The sequence below is a fragment of the Tursiops truncatus genome, chromosome 13 (assembly GCF_011762595.2).
Source record: "Tursiops truncatus isolate mTurTru1 chromosome 13, mTurTru1.mat.Y, whole genome shotgun sequence".
NCBI lineage: Eukaryota > Metazoa > Chordata > Mammalia > Artiodactyla > Delphinidae > Tursiops > Tursiops truncatus.
In genome coordinates, this window is record NC_047046.1 from 25995081 (window position 1) to 26009063 (window position 13983).

Below are 13983 nucleotides of genomic sequence, written 5' to 3' on the forward strand. Positions count from 1 at the left end.
AATGACACTTGGTGCTCTCATTTGCCTTCCAGCCTCTGTCACTACTAAGTTTGCAGTCTTTCGAGAGCAGGAACTTGGTTTTAATTCATTGTTTGTCCCCCAAGTTCTTAGTACATAATAAGGCCAGTGGGTACCTGGGTAAATGGATGTCATTAGTGTTAATCCCTACTGAAGCTGTACTAGTGTTCTCACGGTCTGTGGAACTGCTTTTAACTTTTAACTGTATAAACAGTAAAAATAACCCTTGAAGGCGTCTGCAGTGGAACCAAGTGTGCTCTTGGTGAAGTATCTGAGTTTTGTTTAGTGTGACCCAAACTCTCACAGAATCTCCGTGGCCCTTGAATTAGGTTCAGGGGTGGGGGGGTGAGGAGCTGATGGGGTGCTTAGTGCCAGTCAGGAACTGTTGTGGGTGTTTCACGCACAGCGTTAATTCTCAGACACCTGAGAGACCCACGGGTTGTCCCTGCGGCTGACGAGCTGAGAGGCTGTGAGTGAGGACACTGCTTTGTGCAAATCCAAGTGGAAGGCATCGTACCTCCCAGGATTGCTGTGGGGATTCAATAATTTACTGTCTGCCAAGACTGCAGGCAGTCCTCAATGGAGGTATAAGTGTCAGCCTTTTCTTTGTTTTGCTGTTCCTGCTCACTCTTTTTTAGATACACTGATAGTAAGCAGTCTGCCCCTTTGTTGTCAGGTTGTTAATAAGTAATAAGGCCTTTGAGGTTTTAAATCACTCTTCCAACCACCAAGGTATCCTGACTACTGTGAAGCTGGTCATTTACATTAAAAAGATGTAAGTTTTGCCAAATTACAAAGACAGACTTTTGGAGAGTAGTGTGGCAAAATGTACCAAGGGCCGTGAAAACGTTCCTGTTCTTTAATCCAGGAATCTAGGCTTTACAAGCAATACAGTGCAGGGAAATTAAATTCAAAAGAGTATGTGAAGATGGTAACAGAGAAAGAAGAACCCTTCAGAAACACAGGGATGCTTGTTTGCAGCAGGCTTACCGAATGAAGCAAGAGCAGTATAGTGGGGAAACGCAGAAAAACTGCCCCTGGCATGCATACATGGGACTCTTTTTTAAAAAAATATATATTTATTTATTTTTGGCTGCATTGGGTCTTCGTTGCTGCGCATGGGCTTTCTCTAGTTGCGGCAAGCGGGGTTCTCATTGCGGTGGCTTCTCTTGTTGCAGAGCACAGGCTCTAGGCGTAGACTTCAGTAGTTGTGGCACACGGGCTCAGTAGTTGTGGTTCACGGGCTTAGTTGCTTTGTGGCATGTGGCATCTTCCCAGACCAAGGCTCGAACCCGTGTCCCCTGCATTGGCAGGCAGATTCTTAACCACTGCCCCACCAGGGAAGTCCTGTACGTGGGACTCTTAAGAAAGAAAGCCGTACATGGAAGCAACCTAACTGTCCATCAACAGATGAATGGATAAAGAAGATGTGGCACATATATACAATGGAATATTACTCAGCCATAAAAAGAAACGAAATTGAGTTATTTGTAGTGAGGTGGATGGACCTAGAATCTGTCATACAGAGTGAAGTAAGTCAGAAAGAGAATGAAACAAATACTGTATGCTAATACATATATATATGGCATCATGTATATGATGGGTCATGAAGTACCTAGGGGTAAGACGGGAATAAAGACACAGACCTACTAGAGCATGGACTTGAGGATATGGGGAGGGGGAAGGGTAAGCTGTGACAAAGTGAGAGAGTGGCATGGACATATATACACTACCAAACGTAAAATAGATAGCTAGTGGGAAGCAGCCGCATAGCACAGGGAGATCAGCTCGGTGGTTTGTGACTACCTAGAGGGGTGGGATAGGGAGGGTGGGAGGGAGGGAGACGCAAGAGGGAAGAGATATGGGAACATATGTATATGTATAACTGATTCACTTTGTTATAAAGCAGAAAATAACACAACATTGTAAAGCATTTATACTCCAATAAAGATGTTTTAAAAAAAAGAAAGCAAGCCGCAAAGTGGGCGGATGGGAGGGAGGGAGGGAGGAGGGAAGGAGAACTGTAGCTACCTTGGGGCAGGAACTGTGGGATTTTTTTCTCTTTTGTTTTCCTTTATTTTGCTGAACGTTGTAACATGGTAACACTTTTTTAAAAAGAAACTTTTTTTTTTAATTAAAGTGCTTCAACTTAGGAGATCATGTTGTTATGTGAAACAACTTTTTAGGTCATTAATTGGGGGAAAAAGAGGGAATGGCCATGATCTACTGGAAGACAAAACAACTGTAGTCAGTGGTTAGGCAGGCATAGGCCCTATCCCAGCATTCTCCCTCGGGCTGCTCCAGAACCAGCCTTGGTGATGACTCTACAGGCGTCACCCCCTAAAGAGGTGGAGACTCTGGGTGAAGTTACTCTGGTGTAGATTATGTGCTTCAAAAAAGTTAAGGGGAGGAAATGCTAACAGCAAAATAGGTTTTCCCAAAACTTCATGTATTCGCAACTTTCCAGAACACTTCTTAGGTGAAGAGAGACCTCTGTACTTCTCTTGCAGAAGGGGGCATTCCAGATGGGGTGTTGCTAAAGAGAAGGGAGACAGTGCTTTTCTTTCCTTTTTTAAAGAAAATTTATTTATTTATTTTTGGCTGTGTTGGGTCTTTGTTGCTGTGCACATGGACTTTCTCTAGTTGCAGAGAGCAGGGGCTACTCTTCATTGCAGTGCACAGGCTTCTCATTGCGGTGGCTTCGCGGAGCACGAGCTCTAGGCGTGCAGGCTCAGTAGCTGTGGCGCATGGGCTTAGTTGCTCCACAGTACGTGGAATCTTCCTGGACCAGGGCTCGAACCTGTGTCTCCTGCATTGGCAGGCGGATTCTTAACCACTGTGCCACCAGGGAAGCCCGGGACAGTAATTTTCTAACCGCCTCTAGGTGGTTCCGGGTTTGCGGGGCAGACTCACAGGGGGGCTCTGAGAGCTGGTGGCCAGGGGTGTGATGCTTAGGTGAGAGCTCTTGTGTCTGAGCTTTTCCGTGAAAATTTTCACGTTTTCATTTTGAGGCTCAGGTGATGATTCCCGTACAAGATGCAGTATGGGTGTTTTTTTAAAAATTATAATGCAGGTATATACTCCCTTTTCTGGTTTTTATATTTTGAGGGGCACAGAGGCCTTTGTCATCTCTCTGGGTGCCCGGGGAAGTGTGCAGGGTGCACACCCTAGATTAGGACCAGAAGGAGGAGTATGTGGTGGTTGTGATGGGCCTAAGGAAGGAGGCAGCTGAACTTACTAAGGATTTAAAAATAATTTTAAAAATTCAGACCAGGTATCTGTTTGTGTAAACAAAAGCTTCCTATGAAACAGAGATATGTGGGAGGGGTGCTATGCATCTAATGTTAATATTCAGGATGTTAACTTCGATTGCATTACAAACTACAGAGGGTAAAACAGTGTGACAGGACCTTCTTAATGACTGAGAATATGGAGAGGGAAATAATTTGTTATTGAGTTAATTGATTTATTTTAAAAGTTTGACAAACACTGGTATAGAGTAAGATTTTTCTCTTAATTTTCTCTCTCTCTCAAGGTATCCGAGCCCACCAATGGGATCTGTATCAGCACCCAGCCTGCCTACAGCAGAAGAAAATCTGGAATATGTACGAACTCTCTATGATTTTCCTGGGAATGATGCCGAAGACCTGCCCTTTAAAAAGGGTGAGATCCTGGTGATAATAGAGAAGCCGGAAGAACAGTGGTGGAGTGCCCGGAACAAGGATGGCCGGGTGGGGATGATTCCCGTCCCTTACGTGGAAAAGCTTGTGAGGTCCTCGCCACACGGAAAGCATGGGAATAGGAATTCCAACAGTTACGGGATCCCAGAACCTGCTCACGCGTATGCTCAGCCTCAGACCACGGCTCCTCTGCCTGCAGTTTCCAGCACTCCTGGGGCAGCGGTCAGCCCTTTGCCATCCACACAGAATGGACCTGTCTTTGCAAAAGCAATTCAGAAAAGAGTGCCCTGTGCTTATGACAAGACCGCCCTGGCATTAGAGGTAAAATCTACTGAGACTGGTTCTTTGGGTCTTTTGACACTCAGTTTTTGTTCTCTTTGGCCATGGCTTGCGGGGATCTCAGTTCCCCGACCAGGAATTGAACCCGTGCCCTAGGCAGTGGAAGCACGGAGTCCTAACCACTGGACTGCCAGGGAATTCCCTAAAAATGCATATTTTTAGAAGAATGGTCCCATATATTTTTGTGTGTTATTTTTTTACTGATGTATAAATTTATATAAATCACATAAGTGAGGTGGGCCCTAAATATTATTGTATTAGAATATGGGATTTGGTACCACAGTTCCTCAGCTCTTTCATTTATTGATAACTTGTGAAAATGGTTTGTGAATCACACATTGCAATGTAAGTATCATTATGAGTATGGTTTTATACTCTTTCTTAGTATCATTACATCACATGTGTGTTAGAGAAACTGCGATTAAGTTATTGCTTGTTCTGTGTGTGTTCACCCCGAGGTCACAGTAGGGCAGAGCTTGGAGGCAGCCCAGGTGCATGGCAGGAGGATGAAGTCATGGGGCCTGTTGCTTCAGAGCAGCCTGCCCTCAGATTCAAAGGGAGCTGTGATTTTTGTGTGTTTTTTTTCACTGGTTATCCTCAGGTTTATTTGGACCAAGAGTAATACCCAAGTGAACTACACCTGGAAGTTTGGTTCAGAGTCTGAGGTTACTTCTCCCTCTCATGTTGGCTATAAGGAAAGAGCATCTGAGGCGGGGACCGGGGCTGGGGAGGACCTGGTGCTTTTATACTTCACAGTGGAAGAACAGGAAGGGAACCAGAGAGGCTCCCTCCACAGATGGAGGCCTGGCTGAGTAGGCCTGCTGGCCTTCTCATCCCCACACAGACCTGCCCCTGCACGGTACACACCTCAGCACCCTAAAATAACTTGGGGTGTTCTGGGCTCTAAATACCTTCCAGTTTGCTTAGTGGTTTCAGGCTCTGGGAGCACTTCCACATCTCTGGTCTCCTTATGGGAGTAGGGAGCTAGGATTTAGAGTTGTGTTATGCAGCTGACGGTTGGCACACCAGGGTGAGATCCTGGGGGTCCAGGCTCCCAGTCAGAATTCCAAGCCCCGTAAAGGAAGTCAGGAAGTGGGTTCTTACCTGAGCCAGGATTTAAAGCCTCACTCCCTTTAGGACGCCTGTGTGTTGACTTCTGGCTCTAAGATGTGCACTTTAGAAACCCCTGTCTCCCATGTGTGTTCTTTGGAGTGTGCACAGGGGGTTGTAGAGGGGATCACTCAGAGCTTGGGGAGTAGATACATAGGTGGGTGCCTTAGGGAGGCCGGGGTGAGGAGAAGGAGCCTGGTTCGTGAAGCATATTTGAAGATAACCCATCTTCTCATTGTTAACACTGCTCTTCTAGCCTCAGGCCCCAGAGACAGGTCTCCACACCTGAGCCTCCTCGTGACACCAGCCCAGCCGTGTCAGCCTCGTGAAAGGCTGCCTTAGGTAATTAGAGTGTTAGTGGACCCAAGAAATAGACCTTTGCCAAATTCCACTTCATGGTATTTCCTGTGCTGTGTGTTTAAAAGAGACTTTCAGCTATGCCATAAATAAGTATGTCTCTGAATTATGTTATCTTCTAAAACTGATGCCTGTCGGATCTTGTTAAAAACAGTCCCCTCTTGGGACTGTTGCAATTAGGTTACCAGGAAAAGTATTAAAATTAAAATAAGAAAGGTGAGACAAGTAGGAGAAAATGTGCCAGTAATTGAAGCTTCGTTATTCCCCTTGAGATGGTGTTACAAAGTGAGGATGGTTCAGGTGAACTTTACTTCCTGAGTTAGTTCACAAGGTTTTTTCATAAAACTTGAGTTTTGAAAGAACATTCCTGCACGCGAAGAGATATTTTAAGAGAGGTCTTTGTTTAGACACTTTGCTCTCTTGCTTACCTCTTTTTAGGAAACGAGTTTATCCTTGGGATTTGGTTTGAAAGGGGAGCCTCCCGTGCCCTTGGTGGAGCAGGGCTGGAAGGGCTCCTGGGAAGCAGGGGTGTTCTCAGGTGGTGGGAAGTGGCGAAGGCCTTTCCAAAGGTAGATCGTTGGCAGAAGAGAATGTTTGGAGCAAGGGTGCTGTGGTCATTACAAAATAACCTGCAGTCCAAGTTGTGTCTTCTGACACAGCGGCCCGCATTCGAGTCCCAGCTGTTCCTGGTGTGATCTTGGGCACGTTTCTCAAATTCTCTAAGCCTAAAAGGCACCCTGGCTCTGAGAGTTGATGTTTGTTTGTTAATCATACATTCATGCATCCAACCTGTGAGGGGTGCCTTGTAGGGTCCTGCCACCAAAGAGCTTGCCACCTAATGAAAGACTAGAGGCAGAAACCAGCAGTGTGGTAAGTGATCTGATAACACAGAATAGGTGGGAGCAGAGATGGAGGTAAGAGATGGGAATGTGGGTGGGTGTTGGTCTGGGAAGGCTTCCTGCAGGAGGTGACCCTTGAACTGAGTTTTGAAGGATGACTAGAAGTTAGCTGGGTGAAGTGGGGGGAGGCATTCCTGGCAGAAGGAAGAGCTTGCAGGAACAAGAGAACACCACTGTGTAGCTGAAGGTCATTGAGAGTGTTGGGTGTGTTGGGCAAAAGACAAAAGCTTGGACGCGAGCTGTGACCATATCAGCAGAGAGCAAAGCTGAGGAGGTGAACAGTTTTCTTGTGGCCTTCATTGAGGCATGAAATCGCTGGTTTCTCACAACTGTTAGAGGTTTTGAAGTTTGCAGGTGGGCAGTTTACCTTTTTATTGATTAACTTTTAAGTAATTTAGAGCAAATGCTTGAGTCTCCCTATAATAATACCAGTCTCCCATACTCATATTCCAGTATACTTTCCTGACTAGAAAAGGGCAGAAATTTGTTAGCACCTTCAGAGTTGTACTTAGCTCTGGACACGCACAGCCAGGAGTCTGAATGGAGCCTCACAGAGCAGTGCCCCGTGGTGTGGGCTAAGGGAACAGTGGTGAAGTGGGGTAGGGGCTGCAGGTGAGGTGTGGAGGGAGTGGGGATGGATCGAGAGAGTCAAGGAGGGCAAGTAGGGTGGTCCTTAGCTCTGTCTTCCTGATGCCTCAGCTCCTACCTCACCCTCACCATGGACACCTCCACAAACATTCCCTTCTTCAGCAGAGGTTTCCTGAGTGCCTGGATGTGGCTGTAGGAGTGGGGAGTGCAGCGGGGAGCAACGCAGAGGGCCCGTCTTTGTGGAGCCTGGGACACAGTCTCATGACATGGTCTCTACTCCCACCAGGGAGAAACCAGCCGCCTCATCCCTGTCCTGTACCAGCCTCGCTCAGTGTGGACCCCTGCAGTTGTCCCTCTTGAGGTTTTTGTTTGTTGGTTTTGGTTTTTTCGGTCTTACCCACCTGTATGCTTCTGGTCTTTTAAAATCCTGATTACATCGTGTAGCATGTCGATCACCCCCTCGGTTTCATGTTATCTGCACATTTCATAAATGCACGATCCAGATCCTTCTCTGCAGCCTCTCCTGATCCATGTCTGATATCTAAAAAAGGACAGTGAGGCTGGTCTGGTGTGACTTGTTTCCTGACTGAGCCCATGCTGCCTTCCAGAGACCCTATTTCCCATTCTAAATGCTCATAAACCATCTGTCTGCTAATTGCATCCAGAATTTTGTCCAGGTTTGATCTCAAGCTCACCTTTTGTGTTTCATAGAATTTGCCATTATCCCTGTTAGAACAAAAACCAAGAGACTTGACCCTTCATAAGCCTGCAAGTGTTCTGTGATGTAATTCTCTGTGGCAGATGAGCAGCACTGGACTGGTCCTGTTTGCCAGTGTGTTTGGTCAGCACGTGGATATCTGTCCTTATCAGCATGAGGCCATCCTTTCATCTGTGGTGCATATTTTTTCTGTGAGCTCACCAGCATGCTCAAGAAACCTGCTCTTCACTCCCATTGGGGTCATCTGCGATTGTGGTGTTTACATTTCTTGGGTTGTCTACTCCCCATTTTGAAAACCCCTAGACATTGAGTTGCATCTGCTCTCAATCTTTTGAATTGACCTTCCTAAGACCCATGGTACTTCTTCCTTCACTGACTGGCCTAGAATTCCCAGATTTCTGCTTCCACAAATTGGTTTTGCTTCATTGGTTAGAATTAAGTGTTCGCGTTAGCAGTTTCTTCATTGCTGCTTCTACTTACTGAGAGGAAGTTATCTACAAGGCAAATCTAGGTTTCCTCAGTGCTGATTGTGTTTTTCTGCTCTCTGGGATCAGCTGTGAGTTCCTGTGGCTGGAACTCTATGCCCACAGTGATGTCGGATCTGCATGTGGAGGTCTGTAAGGGTCAGAGGCATAGCCTCCCAGCGTGAGGGGGCTGCTCTGTCTCAGCGATTCCCCTCCTCACCAAGGCTTGTCAGAGATGCCCACAAGCTCACACCCACCTTCTTAAGGATTTTCATCAGGGCTGCCGGGCTCCTTCTCCATCCTTCTGTCGTTGACGTGTCACTTGTCCTTAACAGCATCCAGTTTTAGGAATTCTGTACCTAAGGTAACATTTTTTTTTTCTAGCATATCATATTCTCATTGGATTGTGAATTAGAGAATATTCTTAAAAGGGTTTTGTTCCTCTTTCTTACTATGTAAATTGAGTGAGAGTACTGTGAAATTGGGGCCCTAGTGTGGTTCAGACAAGACCAGTCCCAGCCTGGTCATTAAGCTAACCTCAGTTTTCCATACGTGGTAATAGCTACTGTGTAAGGAGAACCATCAGCTAGGGCTTCACAGAGAATATTTTGGTTGATCCTCATAGCTGCCCCATTTTATGCACTTAGAACTTGAGGTTTGTTTAATTTGTTGACAGTCTCATAGTTGGTATGTGGTAGAGCTAGGACTCAGCCCACACAGTCTTTCTTTAAACAGCTTTATTGAGATAAAATTCACATATCATACAATTTACCCATTTAAAGTGTACAACTCAGTGGTCTTTGGCATGTTAAATTATTCATTTTTTAAAAATTGTGATGAAATGTGCATAATAGGATTTGCCCTTTTTAAGTGTTCAATTCAGTGGCATTAATTGCATTCACAGTGTTGTGCAGTTATCAGCACTGTTTCCAAAACTTTTTCCTCACCCCAAACTATAACCATTAAGCAGTAACTCCCTACCCTCCCCTCCTGAGGCCCTGGTAACCTCTAGTCTACCTTCTATCTGTATGAATTTGCCTATTCTAGATACTTCATATAATAAATGGAATCATAAAATATTTGTCCTTTGGATTGGGCTTATTTCACAGAGCATAATGTTTTAAGGTTCATCCATGTTATAGCAAGTATCTTCATTCTTTTTATAGCCAAGTAAAATTCCATTGTATGGATAGAGACCACATTTTGTTTATCCATTCATTAGGTAATGGTCATTAGCGTTATTTCTACCTTTTGGTTATTGAGGATAGTGTTACGAACATTTATGTACATGTTTTTGTTTGGATACCTGTTTTCAGTTCTCTAGGGTATATGCCTAACAGTGGAATTGCTGGGTAGCTCTTTAACTTTTGAGGTCAACTAAACTGTTTCCACAGTGGCTGCACCATTTTACAATCCCACAAGCAATCCACAGTTCTCCACATCCTCATCAACACCTGTTATTTTCCTTCTTTTTAAAATTTATAGCCATCCTACTGGCTATAAAGTGGCATCTTGTGGTTTTGATTTGCACTTCTGTAATTACTAATTATGTTAAGTGTCTTTTCCTGTGCCTCTTGGCCATTTTTATATCTTCTTTAGGAAAATGTTCAAGAGCTTTGCCCATTTTTATTTTATTTTATTTTTGCCCATTTTTAAATTGTGTTGTTTGGTTTTTGTTGTTGAGTTTTAGGAGTTTTTCATATATTTTGGATATTAAACTCTTATCAGAGGTATGATTTTTAAATACTTTTTTCCAGTTCTGTAGGTTGTCTTTGTACTTTCTTGTCAGTGTACTTTAATGCACGTTGTTGATTTTGATGAAGTCCATCTTATCTATTTTATCTTTTGCTGCTTGTGCTTTTGATGTCATATCTAAGAATCCATTGCCAAATTCAGGGTCATGAAGATTTACCCCCATGTTTTCTTCTAAGAGTTTTATGGTCTTAGCTTTTACATTCAGGTTGTGTATCCATTTTGAGTTAATTTTTGTATATGGATTGACATGGGCGTCCAAATTCTTTCTTTGCAGGTAGAAAATCCAGTCGTACCAGTACCATTTGTTGAAGAAATTGTTCTTTCCCCATTGAATGGACTTGGCACCCTTTTCAAAAATCAGTTGGCCAGGGAATTCCCTGGTGGTCCAGTGGTTAGGACTTTGTGCTTCCATTGCAGGGGTCATGGATTCCATCCCTGGTCAGAGAAGTAAGATCCCACAAGCCACAAGATGTGGCAAAAAATAATAATAATCAGTTGGCCAGAGATGTATGAGTTTATTTATGAACACTCAATTCTATTCCATCGATCCATATGTCTGTCTGTGTGCCAAGACCACACTGTTTTGATTTCCATAGCTTTGTGTAGTGGGTTTGAAGTCAGGAAATATGAGTCCTCCAACTTTGTTCTTCTTTTTCAAGATTGTTTTGGCTGTTCAGCATGCCTTGCAGTTCTATATGAATTTGAGGATCAGCCTTTCCATTTCTGGGGGGGGAAAAAAGCTGTTAGAATTTTGATAGAAATTGTGTTGAATTTGTAGATGACTTTGGGTAGTGTTGACATCTTGAAAATATTATCTTCCTATCCACGAACACTGGATGTCTTTCCATTTATTTAAGTCTTCTTTAATTTCTTTTAGCAGTGTTTTGTAATTTTTGGTGTACAAGTCTATCACCTTGGTTAAATTTATTCCGTTACTTTATTCTTTTAGATGCTATCGTAAATGGAATTGCATTCTTTTTTTTTTTTTTTGACTGCGCTGCGCAGCTTGCGGGATCTCAGTTCCCCAACAGGGATTGAACCTGATACGACAGTGAAAGCGCCGAGTCCTAACCACTGGACCACCAGGGAGTTCCCTGGAATTACATTCTTATTTGCTCACTGCTGGTGTATAGAAACACAACTGATACTGTGTGTTGATCTTGTACCCTGCAAATTGGCTGAGTTTTATTAGCTCTAATAGCTTTCTTCTGGAATCTTTCTACATATAGGATCAGGTCATCTGTGAATGGAGATGGTTTTACTTCTTCCTTTCCATAGCCCACCTTCTCTTGCACCACGGCATACCTTTAACCCCTGACTCATCCTAATATAAAACCCCTGTGTTTTCATAAGTGTTAACCAGTAAGTAGCCCTCTTGAACCAAGTTAATACCCTGAAGGATAATGGCAATTTTAAAGAGACTGAGTCTTCAATATTAAAAACCAGTCAGTAGGGCTTCCCTTGTGACGCAGTGGTTAAGAATCCGCCTGCCAATGCAAGGGACACGGGTTTGAGCCCTGGTCTGGGAAGATCCCACATGCCACGGAGCAACGACGCCTGCACTCTAGAGCCCACGAGCCACAACTACTGAAGCCCGTGCTCCGCAACAATAGAATCCACTGCAATGAGAAGACCGTGCACCACAACGAAGAGTAGCCCCTGCTCACTGCAACTAAGGAAAGCTCGCGCACAGCAACCAAGACCCAACGCAGCCAAAAATAAAATAAAATAAATAAATAAATAAATTCATTTTTTAAAAAAAAAAGCACCAGTCAGTAGCATCCGGTTGTAGGTGAGGGTACATGAGGCCACTTGATGGCTGCTCAGGGCACATGGACATGGAGAGTTTGATTCAGGTGCAGGTGCCCAGAGCACATGGGGCGGTGTTAGAGCAGGCAAAGGGCCGAGGCAGCTCCATGAGGGCGGGTGGGCTGTCTGCTTCTTTCTGTCTTGTGTCCTTCCAGGCCTGGCACATGGATGTTCAGCATGCGTTAAATGAGTGAACGAATGAAAGCCACAAACGGCAGGATGAAAGCTGCCTGGTGATTGTAGCACGTGGGTTTTTGCTTTGTTTTATCTTTTTTGGGTTACGGACCCCTTTGAGAATCTCGTGAAAGCTGTGGACTCTTTCTCCAGAAAAACAACATATATTAATGTATTTACATATAGTTCTGCATATACTTTGAGGATCTTTAATATCTGAGACCCATTCCTGTCACCGAAGTTAGGACTTCTGACTCCAGTGTAACCCATTGCACTCCTGATCTTGTTTTTATGGCGCCTGACTGGGGAAGCAGAAAGCTGCTGTGGCAGCCAGTGCTGGGGCCTCCTGCAAGGAGGACTGCTCTTTGAATCAGGTGCCAGAAGACAGGCGGCAGAATAATTTCCAGAGCTCCTGTTCACACTCGGGACAGGTAGGGCTCCAGGAGACCATGGCCACATCAGGAAGTATCTTCTTGGCGTCTCCCTCTTCCTACCCCTCGTGTCAGCCTCACACAGAACGGAGCCTGCTAGTGTGTGCTCCATCTTAGAGTTGAAGCAAACCCTCCCCAGTGTGCTGGCAGTTCTTATCATGAGGAGGACTGTCACAGGGTGACAGTAAAGGACATAAGGACATAAGGAATGTCTTCTCGATCTGTTGATTGGGTTAGCCACACCTTCCAGGCTCACATTGGCCCTTGAGCTGAGTTGGTACCCAACCACTTCAGGATTTATCTGCCTTCCAAAGTGAGTGCTGCTTTTGGCTCAGCCCTTCTACCATGAAGCCCAAGGAAGGACACCGGACCAGCACTGAGAGCTCCCAACCATGCTGGGCCCTGGACCCGAGGGGCTGTGTGGTCAAGCCATGGAAGAAGCCAGTCCACAGCCAGCCCCGTCCCATGTGTGGTGTTCTGGGGCTCGGACCCGTGGAAGGGGGCCTTCTACCTTTCTAAGGTAGAAAACAGCACGAGGAGTGACGGGCTGTGTTTTGACATGTGAGGACTCCTGCAAGGCCAGAGTGTGGCATTAATGGTCAGGTGGCCATCAGAAGTCTCCCAGCCCTTCTACTCTCCTGGGCTGCACCCAGCCGCACGCTGCTACTCAGGGTCCCTCAGGCGAAGGCCTCGTCCTTGCTCCTGTGCTCTGCAACGTGGACTCAATACTGCTTTTCAGCCACTCGCTTTTTGCACTGTTTTTATCATCTAACACATTTGCTGAGTGTCTGCCACGTCTAGACAGTGGGTTATTTATTGTCTGTCTCACAGTGAAGAGGGTAGGAACTGCAGTCGACGTGCAGCACATCTCACTGAACTGATTAGGCAGAATTAGCAGAAGGTATCCTGTGAAGACCGTCAGAGTCAGGAGTGAATTGGCAGAGGTGCGGGTGGGATGTTCTGGCACCTTTCTCTGCATCCTCCCATGGTCTTCCTCGTTGCTTGGGACCCTTCACAGTGACGTATCAGACTTCGAGTCTCCAGGCCTTCCCCTCATCTCCTCTCTCTAACAGACATCCTTCCCATCCCCCGTCGGTTTTGAGAAGACCCTTGTTACTGACAGGGTTGAAAACCCACTTTAGTGTACAGTGCTTCTCCATTGCTGGTTCCAGTTCTCCCTGGAACCAGCCAGAGGACAGCTGGTCGGGGGCATGATCGTGGGGTGGGGACTGGGTCTACTCAGGAATCTCTACGCCAATAGCAGCTACTGTTTACTTCGCTGGGTGTTGTGGTTAACACTTCCATTTAGTACTTCCTTTAATTATCGCAAGAACCTTCCAAAGTCAAAAGAAAACGGAGACTTGGACAACTTGAACTGTTTGTCACAGTAATGTAGCCCTAAAAGTGGCAGAACCAGGACATCGGTCCAGCCCTGCCCCATTCCAAAGGTCATAGCGTGAGTCACCGCATGGTGCCACCCTAAACCTGCTTTAAGCAGAGACTGCTTACCTCCCGCTGTTGTAGATCTTAGATCTTAGTTTCATGTGTGTCCTGAGTACACAGTACAGAATCCAGCCCATCTCCAGTGGCGGCCGCCCAGAGCCCTTCCTGCTCTCAGTGGCGGCGTGTGCAGCTTTATAA

At 45.5% G+C, this 13983-nt stretch overlaps 1 protein-coding gene across 1 annotated transcript in view; it reads left to right on the forward strand.

Annotated features, from left to right (window-relative positions):
* The window catches only part of CRKL (CRK like proto-oncogene, adaptor protein), a 31723-nt gene that overhangs the window by 8011 nt on the left and 9729 nt on the right, over window positions 1–13983 (forward strand). The window contains exon 2 of the mRNA XM_019926198.3: window positions 3554–4019. Coding sequence (XP_019781757.1) covers window positions 3554–4019 — 466 coding nt within the window. The remainder of the gene's footprint in view (window positions 1–3553; window positions 4020–13983) is intronic.